General features: G+C 47.1%; 1 protein-coding gene across 3 annotated transcripts in view; it reads right to left on the bottom strand.

Annotated features, from left to right (window-relative positions):
- Positions 1-2,506: 2,506 nt before the first annotated feature.
- The window catches only part of apip (APAF1 interacting protein), a 36,341-nt gene continuing 21,167 nt past the window's right edge, over positions 2,507-17,680 (bottom strand). For 2 of the 3 annotated variants that reach the window (XM_078548838.1, XM_078548837.1), the window contains 3 exons: positions 12,507-12,642; positions 5,339-5,506; positions 2,507-5,245 (listed from right to left, as the gene is read on the bottom strand). In XM_078548838.1, coding sequence (XP_078404964.1) covers positions 5,146-5,245; positions 5,339-5,506; positions 12,507-12,601 — 363 coding nt within the window. In that variant the 5' untranslated portion in view covers positions 12,602-12,642 and the 3' untranslated portion in view covers positions 2,507-5,145. The remainder of the gene's footprint in view (positions 5,246-5,338; positions 5,507-12,506; positions 12,643-17,680) is intronic. The other variant, XM_078548839.1, reaches the window with a different exon arrangement.

Raw genomic sequence — 17,680 nt, forward strand, 5'->3', positions numbered from 1 at the left:
AGGTGAATTGGGACTATCCATTGACTGTACACAGGCAATGGATAGTCTTCAAAGAATTATTACATAGCTTACAGCACCTATACATTCCTTCAAGGTGCAAAAGCCCAAAAAAAGTCAGCCAACTGTGCTGACAAAGGAAGTTAAGGATCGTATAAGATTTTTAAAAAAAGGCTTATAAAGTTGCCAGAAGTAGTTGTAAACCTGAGGATTGGGAGGTTTTTAGAATACAGCAACGGAAGATCAAGAAGCTGGTAAAGGGAAAATAGAATATGAAGCAAAAAAATATAAAAATGGACCTGTAAAAGCTTCTATAGGTATGTAAAAAGGAAGCATTTGGCTAAGACAAATGTGGGTCAATTGCAAGCAGACTCAGGAGAATTCATAATGGGAAATAGAGAAATGGCAGAGAAGCTTAATGATTACTTTGTGTCTGTTTTCACTGAAGAAGATACAGGAAATCTCCCAGATTTGGAGATCCAAGGGACTAGGGAAAATGGGGAGTTGAAGGAAATTAGCACAAGTAAGAAGGTTGTATTGAAGAAATTAATGGGACTGAAAGTTTATAAGTCCCCGGGACCTGATATTCTGCATCCCAAAGTGTTGAAAGAGATTGCTATAGAGATAGTGGATCCATTGGTGATAATTTTCCAAAATTCTATAGATTCTGGAATGGCTCCAGAAGATTGGAAGGTAGCAAATGTCACCCCACTATTTAAGAAGGGAGGGAAAGAGAAATAAGGGAACTACATATCTGTTAGCCTTACATCAGTAGTATGGAAAATGATAAAATCTATTATAAAGGATGTGATAAATGGATACTTGGATAATCATGATCTGATTGGGCATAGTCAACATGGATTTGCAAATGGCAAATCATGTTTTATGAATTTGTTGGAATTTTTTGAGGATGTTACTAACAGAATTGATAAAGAGTCGATGAATGTAGTATACTTAGATTTTCAGAAGGCTTTAGATAAAGTTCCCCACAGGAGGTTGATTAGCAAAATAAAAGCACATGGGGTAGGAAGCAATATACTGGCATAGATTAAGGATTGGCTACCAGGCAGAAAACAGAGAGTAGGAATAAATGGGTCATTCTCATGTTGGCAGGCTGTGACTAGTGGGGTACTGCAAGGATCAGTACTTGGGCCCCAGCTGTTCACAACATATATCAATGATTTGGATGTGGGGACCAAATGTATTATTTTCATGTTTGCATTTGATACAAAGCTAGGTGGGAATGTGTGTTGTGAGGAAGATGTAAAGTGGTTACAGAAGGATTTGGACAGACTTAGTGAGTGGGCAAGAACATGGCAGATGGAATATAATGTGGAAAAGTGAGGTTATCCACTTTGGTAGAAGGAACAAATGTGCAGAGTATTTCCTAAATGGAAAGAGATTTGAAAGTGTAGATGTACAAAGGGACCTGGGTGTCCTTGTCCATAAGTCACTGAAGGCTAACATGCAGGTGCAGCAAGCTATTAGGAAGGCTAATGGAATGTTAGCCTTTATCGCAAGAGGATTTGAGTACAGGAGTAGTGAAGTCTTGCTTCAATTGTATAAAAGCTTGGTTAGACTGCACCTGGAGTACTATGCGCCATTTTGGTCCCCTTACCTCAGAAAGGATATTATTGCCATAGAGGGAGTGCAACGAAGGTTCACCAGACTTGTTCCGGGGCTGTCTTATGAAAGGAGAATGGGCAAACTGGGCCTGTATCCTCTAGAGTTTCGAAGAATGAGAGGTGATCTCATTGAAACCTACAAAATACTTAAAGGAATAGACAGGGTAGATGCAGGTAAGATGCTTCCCCTGGGTGGGGAATCTAGAACCATGGGTCACAATTTCAGAATAAGCAGGAAGCCACTTAGGACTGAGATGAGGAGAAATTTCATTACTCAGAGGGTTGTGAATCTTTGGAATTCTCTACCCCAGAGGACCGTGGAAGCCCAATCATTGAGTATGCTTAAGGTAGAGGTTGATAGATTTCTGATTAACAATAACATAAAGGGTTATGGGGATAGTGTGGGTAAAAGGCATTGAAGTGTTCGATTAGCCATGATCGTATTGAATGGCGGAGCAGGCTCAAGAGGCGAATGGTCTTCTGTTCCTCTGTTTCCTACATTACAACAGTGACAAAACTTCAAAAGTGTTTAATTAGCTGTGTGTAATTTTTGGCAATTCGGAGGTTGTGAAATGTATTATATAAATGCAAGGTCTTTCTTTCTGAGAACATACACAGTGTCAAGTGGTGTACACGTGTTTAACAGAATTTACATTCTCCTGTTGCAGAATTTGGGCCGGATTGTTGAAAACACTGACTTTGAGGTTCTGCAAAATACTAAGAACCATGTGTACAATACAAATGGATTGAGGGCAGAAGTTTCTAGGAGAATCCTGGAACAGGCTCGTGGGGCTGAATAGCCTTCTCCTAGTTTTAGGAGAACTCCTGGCAGAAGTGACAGAACATTGGCAACATTGGCAGGTAACTCAGTAATATGACAACCATTTTATAAAATCCAGGACATTTAATTACCGCAAATTTATTTCAAATGATATTAAAATTACAATCCTGATTTGTAGATGGTGGACAGGCTTTGGGCAGTCAGGAGGTGAATTACTTACTGCAGAATTCTCAGCCTCTGATCTACTCTTGTAGCTACAGTATTTACATGGATAGTCCAGTTCAGTTTCTGGTCAATGGTAATTCCAGGGTGTTGATGGTGGGGGACTCAGGCATTGTAATGCCAAGAGAGGATGGTTAGATTCTCTCTTGTTGGAGATGGTCATTGCCTGACACTTGTGTGGTATGAACTTTACTTGCCATTTATCAGACCAAGTCTGAATGTTGCCCAGGACTTGCTGCATGCAGGCACAGACTGCTTCATTATCTGAGGAGTCGCATATGGTACCAATCATTCTGCAATCATGAGCGAACAACCCCATTTCTGACTGTATGATGGAAGGAAGGTCATTGATGAAGCAGCTGAAGATGGTAGGGCCTGGGACACTACCCTGAGGAACTCCTGCAGTGATGTCCTGGAACTGAGTTTATTGACCTCCAACAACCACAACCATCTTGCCTTTGTGCTAGGTATGACTCCAACCAATGGGGAGCTTTTTCCCAATGATTCCCATTGGCTTCAGTTTTGCTAGGGCGCCTTGATGCCACACTCGGCCAAATGCTGTCTTCATGTCAAGGGCAGTCGCCCTCACCTCACATCAACTCCTGAATTCAACTTTTTTGTCCATGTTTGGACCAAGGCTGCACTGAGGTCTGGAGCCAAGGGCCCCTGGCAGAATCCAAACTGAACATCAGTGAGCAGGTTATTGCTGAGTAGGGCACTTGATAGCACTGTCGACGATACCTTCCATCACTTTGCTGATGATTGAGAGTAGACTGGCGGAATAGTCCTGCCTTTGTGGATGGACATACCTGGGCAATTTTCCACATTGTCAGAAAATGCCAGTGTTTTAGTGGTATTGGAACTTGGTTAGAGGTGCGGTTAATCTGAAGAAAAAGCTTTTAGAGCTACTGTCGGGATATTGTTAAGGCCCATAGCCTTTGCAGTATCCAGTGCTTTTAGTAATTTCTTGATATCAATTGGAGTGAATAGAATTGGCTGAAGACTGGTATCTGTGATGCTGGGGAGCTCAGGAGGAAGCTAAGATCACTCGACATATCTGGCTGAAGATGGTTGCACTAACGTGTTGGGCTCCCCCATCATTTAAGATGGGGGTGTTTGTGGAGCCTCTTCCTCTGGTTAGTTGTTTAATTGCCCACTGCCATTAGCGACTGGATGTGGCAGGACTGCAGAGCTTTGATCAAAATCATTGGTTGTTGGGTTGCTTAGCTCTGTCTATCACATGCTGTTTCCGCCATTTGGCATGTAGTCATGTTGTAGCTTCACCATGTTGGCTCCTCATTTTTATGTGTACCTGCAGCTGCTCCTGGTTTGCTCACCCACATTCCTCTTTGAACCAGGGTTGATCCCCTGGCTTGATGGTAACGATTGAGTGAGGAATATGCTGAGCCACAAGGTAACAGATTGTGCATGAATACAATTCTGCTGCTATCAACATGGAGGAGTACTGATTCATGAGACATTATGGGGTCTGGAGTCAATATTGAGGACTCCGCTTCTGACTGTATACCACTATGACACCAACTCTAGTGGTCTTCCTGTCACTGGGACAGGACCTACCCATGGATGGGGATAGAGGAGTCTAGGACATTGGCTGTAACTATGTCAGGCTGTTACTGACTAGTTGTGGGACAGCTCTCCCAATGTGGTGTGCCTTTAGTCTTTCCAGTGCCTATGTCGATGCCAAGTGGTCCATCCACTTTCATCCCTTTTTGGCTTTTTTGTCGCGGTTTGATAAACTGAGTAACTTACAGAACGTAGTTAAGAGTCAACCATACTGCTGTGGGTCTGTAGTCAAATGTAGGCCAGACCAGTTAAGGATGGCAGATTTCAGGACGGCAAAGAACCAGATGGCTTTTTATGGCAAACCAGTAGTTTCATGGTCATCATCAGAGTTGTTAATTAATTGAATTTAAATTCCACCATCTGCTCTGAGATTTGAACTTGTGTTTCCAAGAATTAGCCTGGGCTCCTGGTTTACTAGTGCAGTAGCATTACCACTAAAATATGCTACCATCTCCCGATGATGATAACTTATGACAGCAGGATACATGTTCATTTAAAATAAGCTGTAGGAAAGGACTTGTAGGATTCAATAGCCCTCTGATCATTTTGTCTCACAAGTGACCAGCATGATGATTGCAAGCTGAAACCTTGGGGTTGATGTGCCTAAAGGGAGTTTGGTTGCCACTTACAACAGAGCACAGTCCTTGCAAAGATGATTTTGATTAACTATAAAACACTCAACCAATTTTGTTGAGCCTGATGTTAGTGATTAAGAGACCATTGCATATGAATGCATAAAACAATCCACACATGAAATATTTGCCATCCAGTGTGAATGTTCACCCACACTGTAGTTCAGCTCTGCTCACACGGTCAGCCAGATTCTGAAGTTCATGCAGCAGTCAATGATTAAAGATACTTCCATCGCGTACAGAGGATTTTAGGTTTACAGAAGAGCTTTGCTACGGGCCAAAGTTATTTCCTGCCCACAGAGTCTTAGACAATGCCCTTTTCTTCTATTGGATGGTGAGATGGGTCGAGGCCGCATTGTCTCATTTGTATAGCGATATCAAACAGATAATCATAGCATTCACACCTGCAGAGGGAGAAGGGAGACACAGAAATGAAGAGACTTAACATGCATTGCTTGGGGACAGTGAATAGGGTAACCGGCACAGACTGCACTCACATTGTTTTAGCATTTTGCCATGTCTTCCCCCACACATAGATGCCATGGCGCCGAACTAGGACAGCACAGGAGTCTGGGTACTCCTCCATGGCACGAGCCATTCGTTCCTTCAGGTCCTTCTCTTCTGGTGTATTTTCTATAATAGGGACCACCAGCAGATCATCATACCTGGCAAATACAAAACATTTAAAAAGACTTTTTATTGTAAAACAAGAAAACCATTTCTCTTGTGTTTGAATTTGTGCAATGATTTCATCCTTCGACAAGATATAGGAAATTTACAGACTTAGCGAGCTAGATTTCTTACGTGGAAGTACCTTCACCACATGGGGAGCGTTGAAGGAGCTGGCTCCCCACCTATTTCTCCAGGACACCTAGAGATGTTGGCCTTGCCAATGAAGCCCACATTCCAAGAATGGTTTCCTAAATACTAACAAAGATCTAAAAGTGATCAGATTATTCCCATTTTAAATAGAAATGACCCACCGTTTCTTTTACTTTCAAAGGATATCCCAAAACAAGCATAAAGAACTGAGCATCCAGTTCTTATTGCTGAAGTGTAGCTCTAATGATTGTCTTTATATTTATTAACTTTAGCACTCGTTTACCTGTGTGGGTGTGACTAGGATAAAATTAACATTGTTCTCACACTGGAGCCTGTGATCTTCAAGTCCAGGTCCACATTCCCACTGCACAGGGTAGTTAAGGTACTTTGGACCAGCAAGTGAGGGCAAGTGAAAGCTGAAATGTCACTAATCAGTTGTGGCAAGTTTTTCTGTCAACAATGGAATTTTCCCAGAATTGCACTAAGTGCGGGAGCGGGTGGGTAAAATGGAATCATGCCCGCCGACAAAAATGGTAGGTTTTCACGCCGTATCTTCCCGAGTCGCCTCATTATTAATGCATTCCTGGGAAACACATTGTTTCCATAGCGGGTGGGCTCTCATTTGCCCGCTCGCCATCACCCCGCTGTTGCATCACGCTGGCTGCCATCTTTAAAAGGCAGCCGTCAGCACAGCACTCATCGCTACCAGCTCACCACCGTTGTCCGGGAGACATGTCCAGCAAAGGCAAAAAGACTGCAGCCCCCCGCTTCAACGACAGGTCCCTCAAGCGACTGCTGGATGCCTTGGAGGCCCACTGGGATGTGCTTTACCCCCGCTCTGGCCGCCGGATGGGTAGCAATGTCACCAACCCGGCTTGAGAGGGAGTGGCATCGGTGGTCAGCACAAACGCCCTGCAGAAGAGAACAGCCACCCAGTGCTGCAAAAGGATGAATGATCTCCTCCATTCTGGCAGGATAAGTCACTCTTTTCATCACTCCCCACTCTCACACTCACAAACCCATCACACATTCACAGGGCCCTCACTCACTGCCAGTGCAAGAGACATCACCATTCACTCTCCACACATACCGTCATTGTCCTCATCCCGTCCATTGGACCACTCACCACCCACACAGGCCAGGCATACTTATCATCTGGCCCGGCAGGATCCTGATACACTCTCCCCATCTCTATCCATGCAGGACAAACTGGCTCACAACAGGAGGGAAAGGTCGCAGACAGGTGGAGAGATGCCGGAATTCAACATTCTGACAGAATTCGAAAACAGAGCCATCCAGCTGGCCGGCGATGACTGAGACCGGTCCTGTGCTGACAGCGAGGTCGGCGCTGCTCTACCAAGTGAGGATCCAGCAGCGCAACATCCATCAGATAATCATGCCATGAGTGATGTGTCCTCTTTCACAGGCCACTGCCATGCACTAATTATCTCCCCTTGCTTCCACAGTCACATCTGCCAAACAGCTGACGGAGCCCATGACCCAGGGCCTCCAATCTAGCTCCGAAGAGGAATCTGAAGGCACCCTCCCTGAAGTCCCGTCACAGTGCTCACCCACACCCTCCACCAGCGCAGAGACACACACCTCAGTGGGACCTAGCTTTAGAATAACCTCGGGGTCACAATCTGGTGAGCACATTGCACTTTCTGATCCACAGCAGACGGAGGCAGGGACTTCCCAGGTCCCCGGCACTCGGAGGAATGCTGGAGGCCAGAGCATTGCTGAGTCAGAGTCAGATGACGAGCCTCTGGAGTTGGTTGTGTCACAGTTGCTGCAGCTGCAAAGGCAAGCTCAAGAACATCAGGAAGAGATGTCCGCTGTACTCCTCAGATTGCAAGGCACGATGGAGGAGTCAGTTCATCTTCAGACTGAGGTGATAGCAGCAGCATTGCGATGCACCGAGTTTCAACGCTGGTAGGATGGTGGCTGCCAAGGAGACCTTGGTCCAGCACGTCACTCCAGCACTACTGTGCGGGCTTAACTCCATTGCTGATGCCATAGTTAGCCTCCAACAGTGTGTACATGAGAGGGATGCTGGGCAGCTCGATCTCACTCCAGCTATCCCCTCCGTTCACAGAGTCGGCCAGGGGCCCTTGGGCACCCATAGGGAGGATAATCAGCAGGTGCACGCTCCGGGGCCATCCACCCAGGTGACTCTGGGAGTGACTGGCCCAACCGAATCCTATCTTCCTTTGACCTCAGCAGACCAAGTTTCACAGGCTGAGGAGGGTACCACTGTGGCACAGCAGGACCCCGAAAGCACGTCGGTACCCTCCAAGTCTCTGCCCTCCAGAGGACGCCCGCCAAAGTCATCACAGACAGGGCATCACAGTCAGCAGGCTGCCTCTACCTCTGCTGTGGATTTTCAGGGAGCACCAAGACGTAGCGGCAGGGTTAGGAAAGTTAGGTAAAAGTAGTTGCACAGCCTGGCCAGGGGTATTGATCACTTGTACATAATATTCACTATTGTCAATAAACTCCAAAGAATGTCACCCTGCTTTTGGCTCCTTGTTCTGATGAGCAGTGTTCTTGTTACTCAGATGTGAAACCTTTCTGCACAAGGTAAAGGCAGGTGTCTCAGTCCAGGTCCTCTTCCCTGTGCTTTGTGCAGCCTTCAGACCAGAGTGATGGTCCAGCCTCACACTCACTGGACATATTACTGATGCCTGCACCTTGGTGGTGCTGGTCATTGCTGCCAGAATGTAGTGGGCAGGCGGCACAGAGTTCTCTCACACTCTCTGTGTGGTCTCAGCACCTTTAAGGTGGGGTTGGCTCTCATCACACCTACATCTGCGACCAGTGATGCTCTGCACCAGCTCCTGAAGGGCTGAGGTGCTGAAGGTGGACACAGCATCAGATGCATCTAAAATTTCATGTTTGCGTCTCTGATATGACCTTGATCACAGAGCGCAAGCGAGCTGCCCGCGGCCAGACAGGAGTCAGACATTCTCAGAGGCTATGTGAAGACCTATGGAGTGACCTCACTACATGTTGTCATCATCCTCCTGCGATCGAGCGACTATTAGGGCCTCCACTGCATCTTCATGACAGGGGCATTCTCACAGAGGGTATTGGCGCTGTGATAAGCCAGACTGGAGTCAAACTTTCACAAACTGCGATGTGAGGATCTACAAGGACGCCTCACTACATGTCGTCATCATTCTCCACAAATCTGGCATTGATCACTTGTACATACTGTTCACTATTGTCAAAAAACTCCTAAGAATGTTGCTCTGCCTGTGGCTCCTTGTTCTGATGAGCAGTGTTCTTGTTACTCAGATGTGAAACCTTTCTGCACAAGATAAAGGCATGTGTCTCAGTCCAGGTCCTCTTCCCTGTGCTCTGTGCAGCCTTCAGACCCAAGTGATGGTCAAGCCTCACACTCACTGGGCACATTACTGATGCCTGCACCTTGGCTGATCATTGATGCAAGAATGTAGTGGGCAGGTGCCACAGAGGGCCTCCCAAGTGCGCCTGCCTTGTCTAGCCAGTGCGAGAGCCTCATTCCCATCGTCGTCACCACCAAGGACCCCCTCACCCTCATCCCTGTTGGCGTCCTCCTCATCAGAGGATACGTGCAGCTCCTCCATCTCCTCCTCAGTCAGCTGCTCTCCCTGTTGCAGTGCCAGGTTGTAAAGGGTGCAGCAGACAACGACGATGCGTGACACCCTCTGCCGACTGTATCGCAGGGCTCCACCAGACCGGTCCAGGCACCAGAACCGCATCTTCAGCATTCCGATGGTCTGCACCACCAAGTTGTGAGCTGCTGCATGAGCCTCATTATAGCGTCGCTCTGCTGCAGTCTGAGGCCACCGCACGGGTGTCATCAGCCAAGGCCTCTGTGGGTAGCCCTTGTTCCCAAGGAGCCAACCCTTCAGCCTCTGTGGACCCTGGAAGACTGCAGGGATCTGCGAGCGACTCAGGATGTAGGCATCGTGCACACTCCCTGGAAACCGTGCGCATACCTGCAGGGCGCATTTCTGGTGGTCGCATACCAGCTGCACGTTCAGTGAGTGGAAGCCCTTGTGGTTGATGAAGTCCACTGAGTGTAGCGATGGAGACCTGAGCACCACGAGTGCAGTCAATTGCAACCTGCATCTGTGGGAACCCTGAGATCAGGGCGAACCCAATGGTCCTTGCATCCTGGCTGTCCCGGTCCCGGGCAAAATGCACAAAGTTGTGTTCCATGGAGAAAATGGTATCTGTGACCTCATGAATGCATTTGTGGGTGGCAGATTGTGAAATCCCACAGAGGTCACCTGTGGAGCCCTGAAAGGAGCCACTGGCGTAGAAATTGAGCGCTGCGGTCACTTTCACAGCCATTGGCAGTGGATGCCTTCCATGCCCCCTTGGTGCCAAGTCCTGCAGTAAGTGGCAGATGTGAGTCACCAGGTCTCTAAGCATGCACAGTCGTTGGCGACACTGGTTCTCAGTCATCTGCAGGAATTGCAGGCGGCGTCTATAGGCCCTGGGTGTCGCGAGGCACCGACCAATCACGGGAGCCCCTGCTGCCTCTTCTTCATGAGGTTGCTCCTCCTGCCTTTGCACAGCCAGGTGCCTCAGTCACCCTCTCTTCCATCTTCTACGGTCTCTGTAGACCATCAGGCACACAGCTAGGTCACCAGGATCCATGATCCTGACGTGGTCCTCCTGTAGCATGAAAGAGAAAGTGACCTGGTTACCATGGCTGTACATAGCACCTTTCCTGCCCCTGTGTGACTGCCTCTTAATGCTTCCTGGAGAGTGCTGGTCACCCCTCGGATGGCCAGAAATGAATGCGCTGCATGGCTGCCCTGTCAACCCACGACATTGGTGACACTGGTCCAAACCAGGATGCTGAGATTGCATTGGGTAGTAAGCACCTCCAGCAGTGACTGCTACATGGCCAGCATTGGCGAGATCGTACAATGTGTGCAGTCCAACTGCTCCCTGGTCCAATAACGTTTTGGCGGACTCGGAGTCTGTGCCGGTGGGACGGTGGGGGTGGTGTGGTAAAGTATGGAGTGCTTGGTGGCCCTTTGGTGTCTCCACGTTGTTTGCATGGGCGGGCAGGCTAGGAGCCTGACCTCAATCATATCACTGCAGCTGCGCCTGATCTGTCTTAGCTGCAGAGGCATGGTCAGCTTATACAGGTGTCGCTAATGCATGGCCACTTCCCTCGCTTACCCTGCCCCGCACCTTGATTGCCTGTGCGCGGGATGCAGCGCAAAGGCAGCGCCAGGGCAGCACTTGACCCCCCAACCGCCCTCAGCCTCTGAGGCTGGCCAGCACTTGCCCCCGGACACCATCCCCCCCTCAGCAGTTGCCTCCGGAGCCAGGCATCAGTTGCCCCCACTCCTCGGCACCCCTGAGGCCTGTAAACAACAGATGAGCTGTGGAGAACGCTGCTGCTCACTCACCTCAGTTTCCCCAAAGTGAAGGCCAAGTGCATGTCGCCTACGTGCTGTTGTGACGTGGATGGACGATACGGCAGGGTTCCAAGAGCCTGGCGGGATGGCCTTTTAATTATATGCTAATGTATTACAATTAGCTCCCCGCCAACCGATGGCGGGAAACGCACACCGCCATTGGTGGGCTGGGCGGACGGTCGCGGCCTGCCTTCATGCAGTTGTGAAACAGGTTACGTCATATTTTCTGCGCACACCACCATTCACACACGCTGCCAGCGGGCTTGGAAAATTCCGCCCATAGTCTTTTATTAAGTTTCCAGTAGGTCCTGTTGTCTTCAGACATTGTCATTGCTTTGCAGCCAGTGTTTCCTCAACTTTCTTTTACTCCCAGGAGTTATCCGCACCACTGTGTCTCACCTCTTCTAACTAACTGGAATATTGTGTGCAGTTTTGGACTCCTTATCTGAGGAAGGATGTACTTGCTATAGAGGGAGTACAGCGAAGGTTTACCCAACTGATTCCTGGGATGGCGGGACTGACGTATGAGGAGAGATCGAGTCAGTTAGGATTATATTCGCTGGAGTTCAGAAGAATGAGGGGGGATCTCATAGAAACCTATAAAATTCTAACAGCACTAGACAGGGTAGATGCAGGAAGGATGTTCCCGATGGTGGGGGAGTCCAGATTCAGGGGTCACAGTCTGAGGATATGGGGAAGACCATTTAGGACTGAGATGAGGAGAAATTTCTTCACCCAGAGAATGGTGAGCCTGTGAAATTCGCTACCACAGAAAGTAGAGACCAAAACATTGTATGTTTTCAAGAAGGAGTTGGATATAGCTCTTGGGGCGAAAGGGGTCAAAGGGTATGGGGAGAAAGCAGGAGCAGGCTAGTGAGTTGGATGATCAGCCATGATCATAATGAATGGCGGAGCAGGCTCGAAGGGCCGAATGGCCTACTCCTGCTCCTAGTTTCTATGTAACTCCTGACCGCACAATAGTTATTGGCTTAAGGTGCCTCACTATGTGAAAGGCATTGTTTAAATAACTAATATGTCCTCAAAAAACAGCTCCCCTCACATTGTAGAAACGCACCTTTCTAAACCTTCCTTGTATTGTTGTTACTCACACTTTACTTTTAAAAAGAAACTGTTTGCATTTAGCCTGCAATAAAAACACTCAACTTTAACTGCTGCAATATGACTATTTGCCAATCCTTTACCAATAGCTGGTCACTACATTATTGCCAGAAAAGGGAGAAAGCTCTGCTCGCTCCATCACTTCACCCATGATTTGGGAATCGGGCTGGCTTGGATGCAAAGCAACCCTCCTATCCACTATATCATCCACAAATTACTGCTGCTAGTTTAAAAGGAAATAAAACTGATACAGTGCTGGATTTGTGTTCAGTATGACACTCATTGAGGAGTACAATACCTGTAATAGCCTCCGGATTGACATTTTCTGATTCCTTTAATCATTTCTTGGTGTGTAATTTGAAACTCCTTTCCTGGGAAGAGGAGGGTTGCCATGACAGCAGCTTTGGAGTGTGTGTGTATGACTGCTCCAGATCCTGTAGAATTATAATCAGCACTTCATACACAATCCCAAATACATGGAGCTGAACCATTAGCACAATATCGCACTTAGAGAAATACACAGAGCTGGTGCAGATCAGGGGGAATTCAATCGCTATGGTTAGAATGTCTAGCAATACCTCAAATTTAAAATTCTCATCCTTGTGTTCAAATCCCTTCATGACCTTATCCCTCCCTGTTTCTAATATTTTCCAGCTCTACAACTCCACGGTACCTTTAATTCTGATCCTGAATTTTCTTCATCCCACCATTGGAGGCTGTGTCTTCAGCTACCTAGGCCCTGGAACTCCCTCTCTAAAGCTCTCCTCTCTCGCCATCCCTCTCCTCTTTTACGGGGCCCCTTAAAACCTATCTCTTTGGCCCAGCTTTTGGTTACCAGTCCTAATAGCTCATTATTGTCAATGGTGTCAAATTTTGTCTGATTACATTCCTTTGAAAGGCCTTGGGGTGTCTTATATTAAAGGCACTTTATAAATCCAAGTGGCTGTTTCCTTCCCATGATAACCGCTGCATTTTTAAAGAGATTGACATGGGCTGCACAGCTTTATTGTCCTGGCTTCCCCATTCTGCAATATCCAAGTGTCATCTAAAGCTGCAGTAGTCACAGTTCCTTGCCTTTTTGCTTTTTACCATCTTGATGCAGGAATTGCTTTACATTAATAATCCTCCTTTATGAAAGAAAGAACTTGTATTTATATAGCACTTTTAACGTAAGACTGTAAATGTCTAAAGTTGTTTCACAAATAGACATATGGAAAACAGAATCAAGCCAGGAACGAAAAGCTTAAGAAAGCTAGACTGGAGAGGTGGATTTGAGGTGAATAGCAAGTAACTAAAGTAAGAGAAAGGGGGTTGTCTTGGGTAATGTTAAAATGTTAATGATAAAATCAAAGCTCGTGAATTGAAGCAAAATATTGACCAGGTTCGGAGATTGGTTATAATGTAGATGACAGAGAATAGGGTTAATAGATATGTACTCAAATTGGAAGGGACTAGTGCTGTCCCTCAAGAATCTGTGCTGGAGCCTCAACTATTCATTATATTTATTAATGACTTGGATAACACAATAGAAAGCCACATATATCCAAGTTTACTTAATACAAAGTATTTTAGAGAGAAACATAAACTTGAAAAATGACACTGATATATTAAGTGAACAGGCAAAACTGTGGCAGATAGATTTCAACAGTCTAGGGGGCGGCATTTCATATGCCCCTGTGGGGCGTGTTTTCAGTGGGGGGGGGAGGGGGGGGGGCACGAAAAATAGGGCGGGTGACTACCCCATCACCTTCTCACCCACCCCCGAGCTCACCTCCATAATATGGAGGGGTGGGCATGCTGAAATTGGCAGTCCACCCATCATATTTAAATAGGTAATCAAGGGTCAGTTTGGCTTGTTACCAAGCCAACTGAACCTAATAATACGCTACCCCTCCATAAAATATTTGGAGTGGGCAGTTGGGCAGGAGTGGGTGGCCCAGTTTTTTAAAATAATTTCTTAAAAGGGTGGGAAGGAAGGGGGGGGTTCTATTTTTGGGGTTACCCTTTGTGGATCGGTGGGGATGGGGAGCCCCCCCTGTTTCTTCCCACCAGCCTATAGCCTTAAACCCACCCCACCCCAAGCTCCCCTCCCTGACCTTCCCAAACCCTCCCTGCCTAAGACCCTGGACTTATTTGTTTCCAGGGATCCATGGGCCTGCTTCCTCCTCCTCTTGTAGTCCCGACAGCGCCCACTAACACGCTCCTGGCACTGCCAGGACTGATGGAGCTGTCAGCCAACCGGATTCGTTGGCAGCTCCAAAGAGTAGGACCTCCTCCCCAGTGAGGGCCGGAAGTCCCATACTGGCTCTGTTTAGCTCGTCCCGCAGTGCTTTATGGCTGCGGGGTGGGCCGGCATGGAATGGGTCGTCATCCATTTTGGACCAAAATAGGATTGACCCGACTATTATTTAAATGGTGAAAAGCTTAGAACTGCAAAGAGAGTTAGGGTCCATGCACACAGATCCAGCAGTCAGATTATGAGGAGAGTATATAAAATATACGTCCCTGGAATAAGAAAGTTAAGGGTTTTAAGATTTTGTAAGGAATTGATAAGGTAGATAAAGTGAAAGCATTTCCCCTAGTGTGGAGAGTCTAGGGTAAATGGGCATAACCTTAATTTGAAAGACAGGCCACTCAGAAAAGAATTTAAGAAACGCTTCTTCATACAAAGGAAGGAAGAATTGTGGAGCTCCTTACCACAAAAATCCATGGGTTGTTAGAGATAGGAATGGAAGAGAGGGTGGTAGCTGATTAGAGAAATTGGAACTTGGTTTTCATAGGTTTTATGGACACATTCATTTTCACAGTCTTCCACCAGCAAAAGCTGAACCTGATTTTGAATTTGCTGCCTGGACTGTATAGTCTGGTTTGTATATCTCAGGTGGCAGAACTGTTTAAACTTTGAAGGAGAGTTTGCATTTGCTACCTTAATGGTGTGTGAAAAGTACTGCTGTTGGGATTTGCATATTATCAAACATAACCATACTCAAAATATATTCATTACAGGTTAAACTACCTTCAACCCCACCAAATAGTCAGAGACAAGGGGAGGCGGTGGCGTAGTGCTATTGTCACTGGATTAGTAATCCAGAGACCCAGGGTAATGCTCTAGGAATCTGGGTTCATATCCTGCCACGGCAGATGGTGGAATTTGAATCCAATAAAAATCTGGAATTAAAAGTCCAATGATGACGATGAAACCATTGTCGATTGTTGTAAAAACCCATCTGGTTCACTAATGCCTCTTTAGAGAAGGAAATCTGCCATCCTTACCTGGTCTAGCCTACATGTGACTCCAGACACACAGTAATGTGGTTGACTCTTAAAAAAAACAGCCTAAAAGGAATGAAACCAGGCAGACCACCCAGCATTGGCCTAGGCATGGAAATTACAACGGCAAACTCTGCTCTGTTGACCCTGTAAAGTCCTCCTTACTAACATCTGGAGACTTGTGCCAACATTTGGAGAGCTGTCTCACAGATTAGTTAAGCAACAGCCTGACGTAATCATACCTTACAGATAATGTCCTAGACATCACCATCACCATACCTTGGACATCCCTTTGGCCTACCCTGTGGGACGGGACATACCCAGCAGAGGAGGCGGCACAATGGGAGTTGCCCTGGGAGTCCTCAACATCAACTCCGGACCCCATGAAGTCTCATGGCATGGGAACATCCTGCTGATGGCCACATACTGCCCCACCACCACCCTCCCGCTCAGCTGATGAATCAGTGCTCCTCCATATTCAACACCATTTGGAGGAAGCACTGAGGGTGGCAAGGATGCAGAGTGTACTCTGGGTGGGGGACTTCAATGTACGTCACCAAGAGTGAGTAGGAGCACCAATGCAGATGGAGCTGGCTGAGTCCTAAAGAACATAGCTGCTAGACTGGATCTGCGGCAAGTGGCAAAGGAACCTAAAAGAGGGAAGAATATACTTGACCTCATCATCAACAACCTGCCTGTCGCAGATGCATCTGTCTATGACAACATCGGTAGCAGTGACCACGACGCAGTCCTTGTGGAGACGAAGTCCCGTCTTCATATTGAGGATACCCTCCATCGTGTTGTGTGGCACTACAACCGTGCTAAGTGGAATAGATTTCAAACAGATCTAGCAACTCAAGACTGGGCAACCATGAGGCACTGTGGGCCATCAGCAGCAGCAGAATTGTACTCGAACACAATCTGTAACCATATGGCCTGGCATATCCCTCACTCTACCATAACCACCAAGCCAGGGGATCAACCCTGGTTCAATGAAGAGTGCAGGAGGGCATGGAAGAAGCAGCACCAGCCATACATAAAAATGAGGTGTCAACCTGATGAAGCTATAACACAGGACTACTTGCATGCCAAACAGCATAAGCAGCAAGTGATAGACTGAGCCAAGCGATTCCACAACCAGCGGATCAGATTTAAGCTCTGCAGTCCTGCCACATCCAGTCGTGAATGATGGTGGACAATTAAACAACCCACTGGAGGAGGAGGCTCCACAAATGGAGGAGCCCAGCACATCAGTGCAACAGATAAGGCTGAAGCATTTGCAACAATCTTCAGCCAGAAGTGCCAAGTGGATGATCCATCTTGGCCTCCTCTGGAGGTCCCCAGCATCACAGATGCCAGTCTTCAGCCAATTTGATTCACTGCACGTGATATCAAGAAATGGCTGAACGCACTGGAACCTGCAAAGGCTATGGGCCCTGACAATATTCCAGCGATAGTACTGAAGACTTGTGCTCCAGAACTTGCTGTCTCCCTAGCCAAGCTGTTCCAGTACAGCTACAACACTGGCATCTACCCAGCAATGTGGAAAATTGCCCAATTATGTCTTGTACACAAAAAGCAGGACCAATCAAATCTGGCCAGTTACCGCCCCATCAATCTACTCTTGATCATCAGTAAAGTGATAAAAGGGATCATCAACAGTGCTTTCAAGTGACACTTGCTTAGCAATAACCTGATCACTGATGCAGTTTGGGTTCCATCAGGGCCACTCAGCTCCTGACATCATTACAGCCTTGGTTCAAACATGGACAAAAGAGCTGAACTCCTGTGGTGAGGTGAGAGTGACTGCCCTTGACATCAAAGCCACATCTGACCGAATGTGGCATCAGGGATCCCTAGCAAAACTAGAGTCAATGGGAATCAGGGTGAAAACTCTCCGCTGGTTGAAGTCATAACTTGCCCTGGAAGATGGTTGTGGTTGTTGGAGGTCAGTTATCTCAGGTCCAGGACATCACCGCAGGAGTTCCTCAGGGTAGTGTCCTAAGCCTAACCTGCTTCATCAATGACCTTTCTTCCATCATAAGGTCAGAAGTCGGGATGCTCGCTGACGATTGCACAATGTTCAGCATCATTTGAAACTCCTCAGATACTGGTGCAGTCCATATCCAAATGCAGCAAACCTGGACAATATCCAGGCTTGAGCTGACAAGTGGCAAGTAAAATTTGCACCACACAAGTGTC

The sequence above is a fragment of the Cetorhinus maximus genome, chromosome 9 (genome assembly GCF_964194155.1).
Source record: "Cetorhinus maximus chromosome 9, sCetMax3.hap1.1, whole genome shotgun sequence".
Taxonomy (NCBI): domain Eukaryota; kingdom Metazoa; phylum Chordata; class Chondrichthyes; order Lamniformes; family Cetorhinidae; genus Cetorhinus; species Cetorhinus maximus.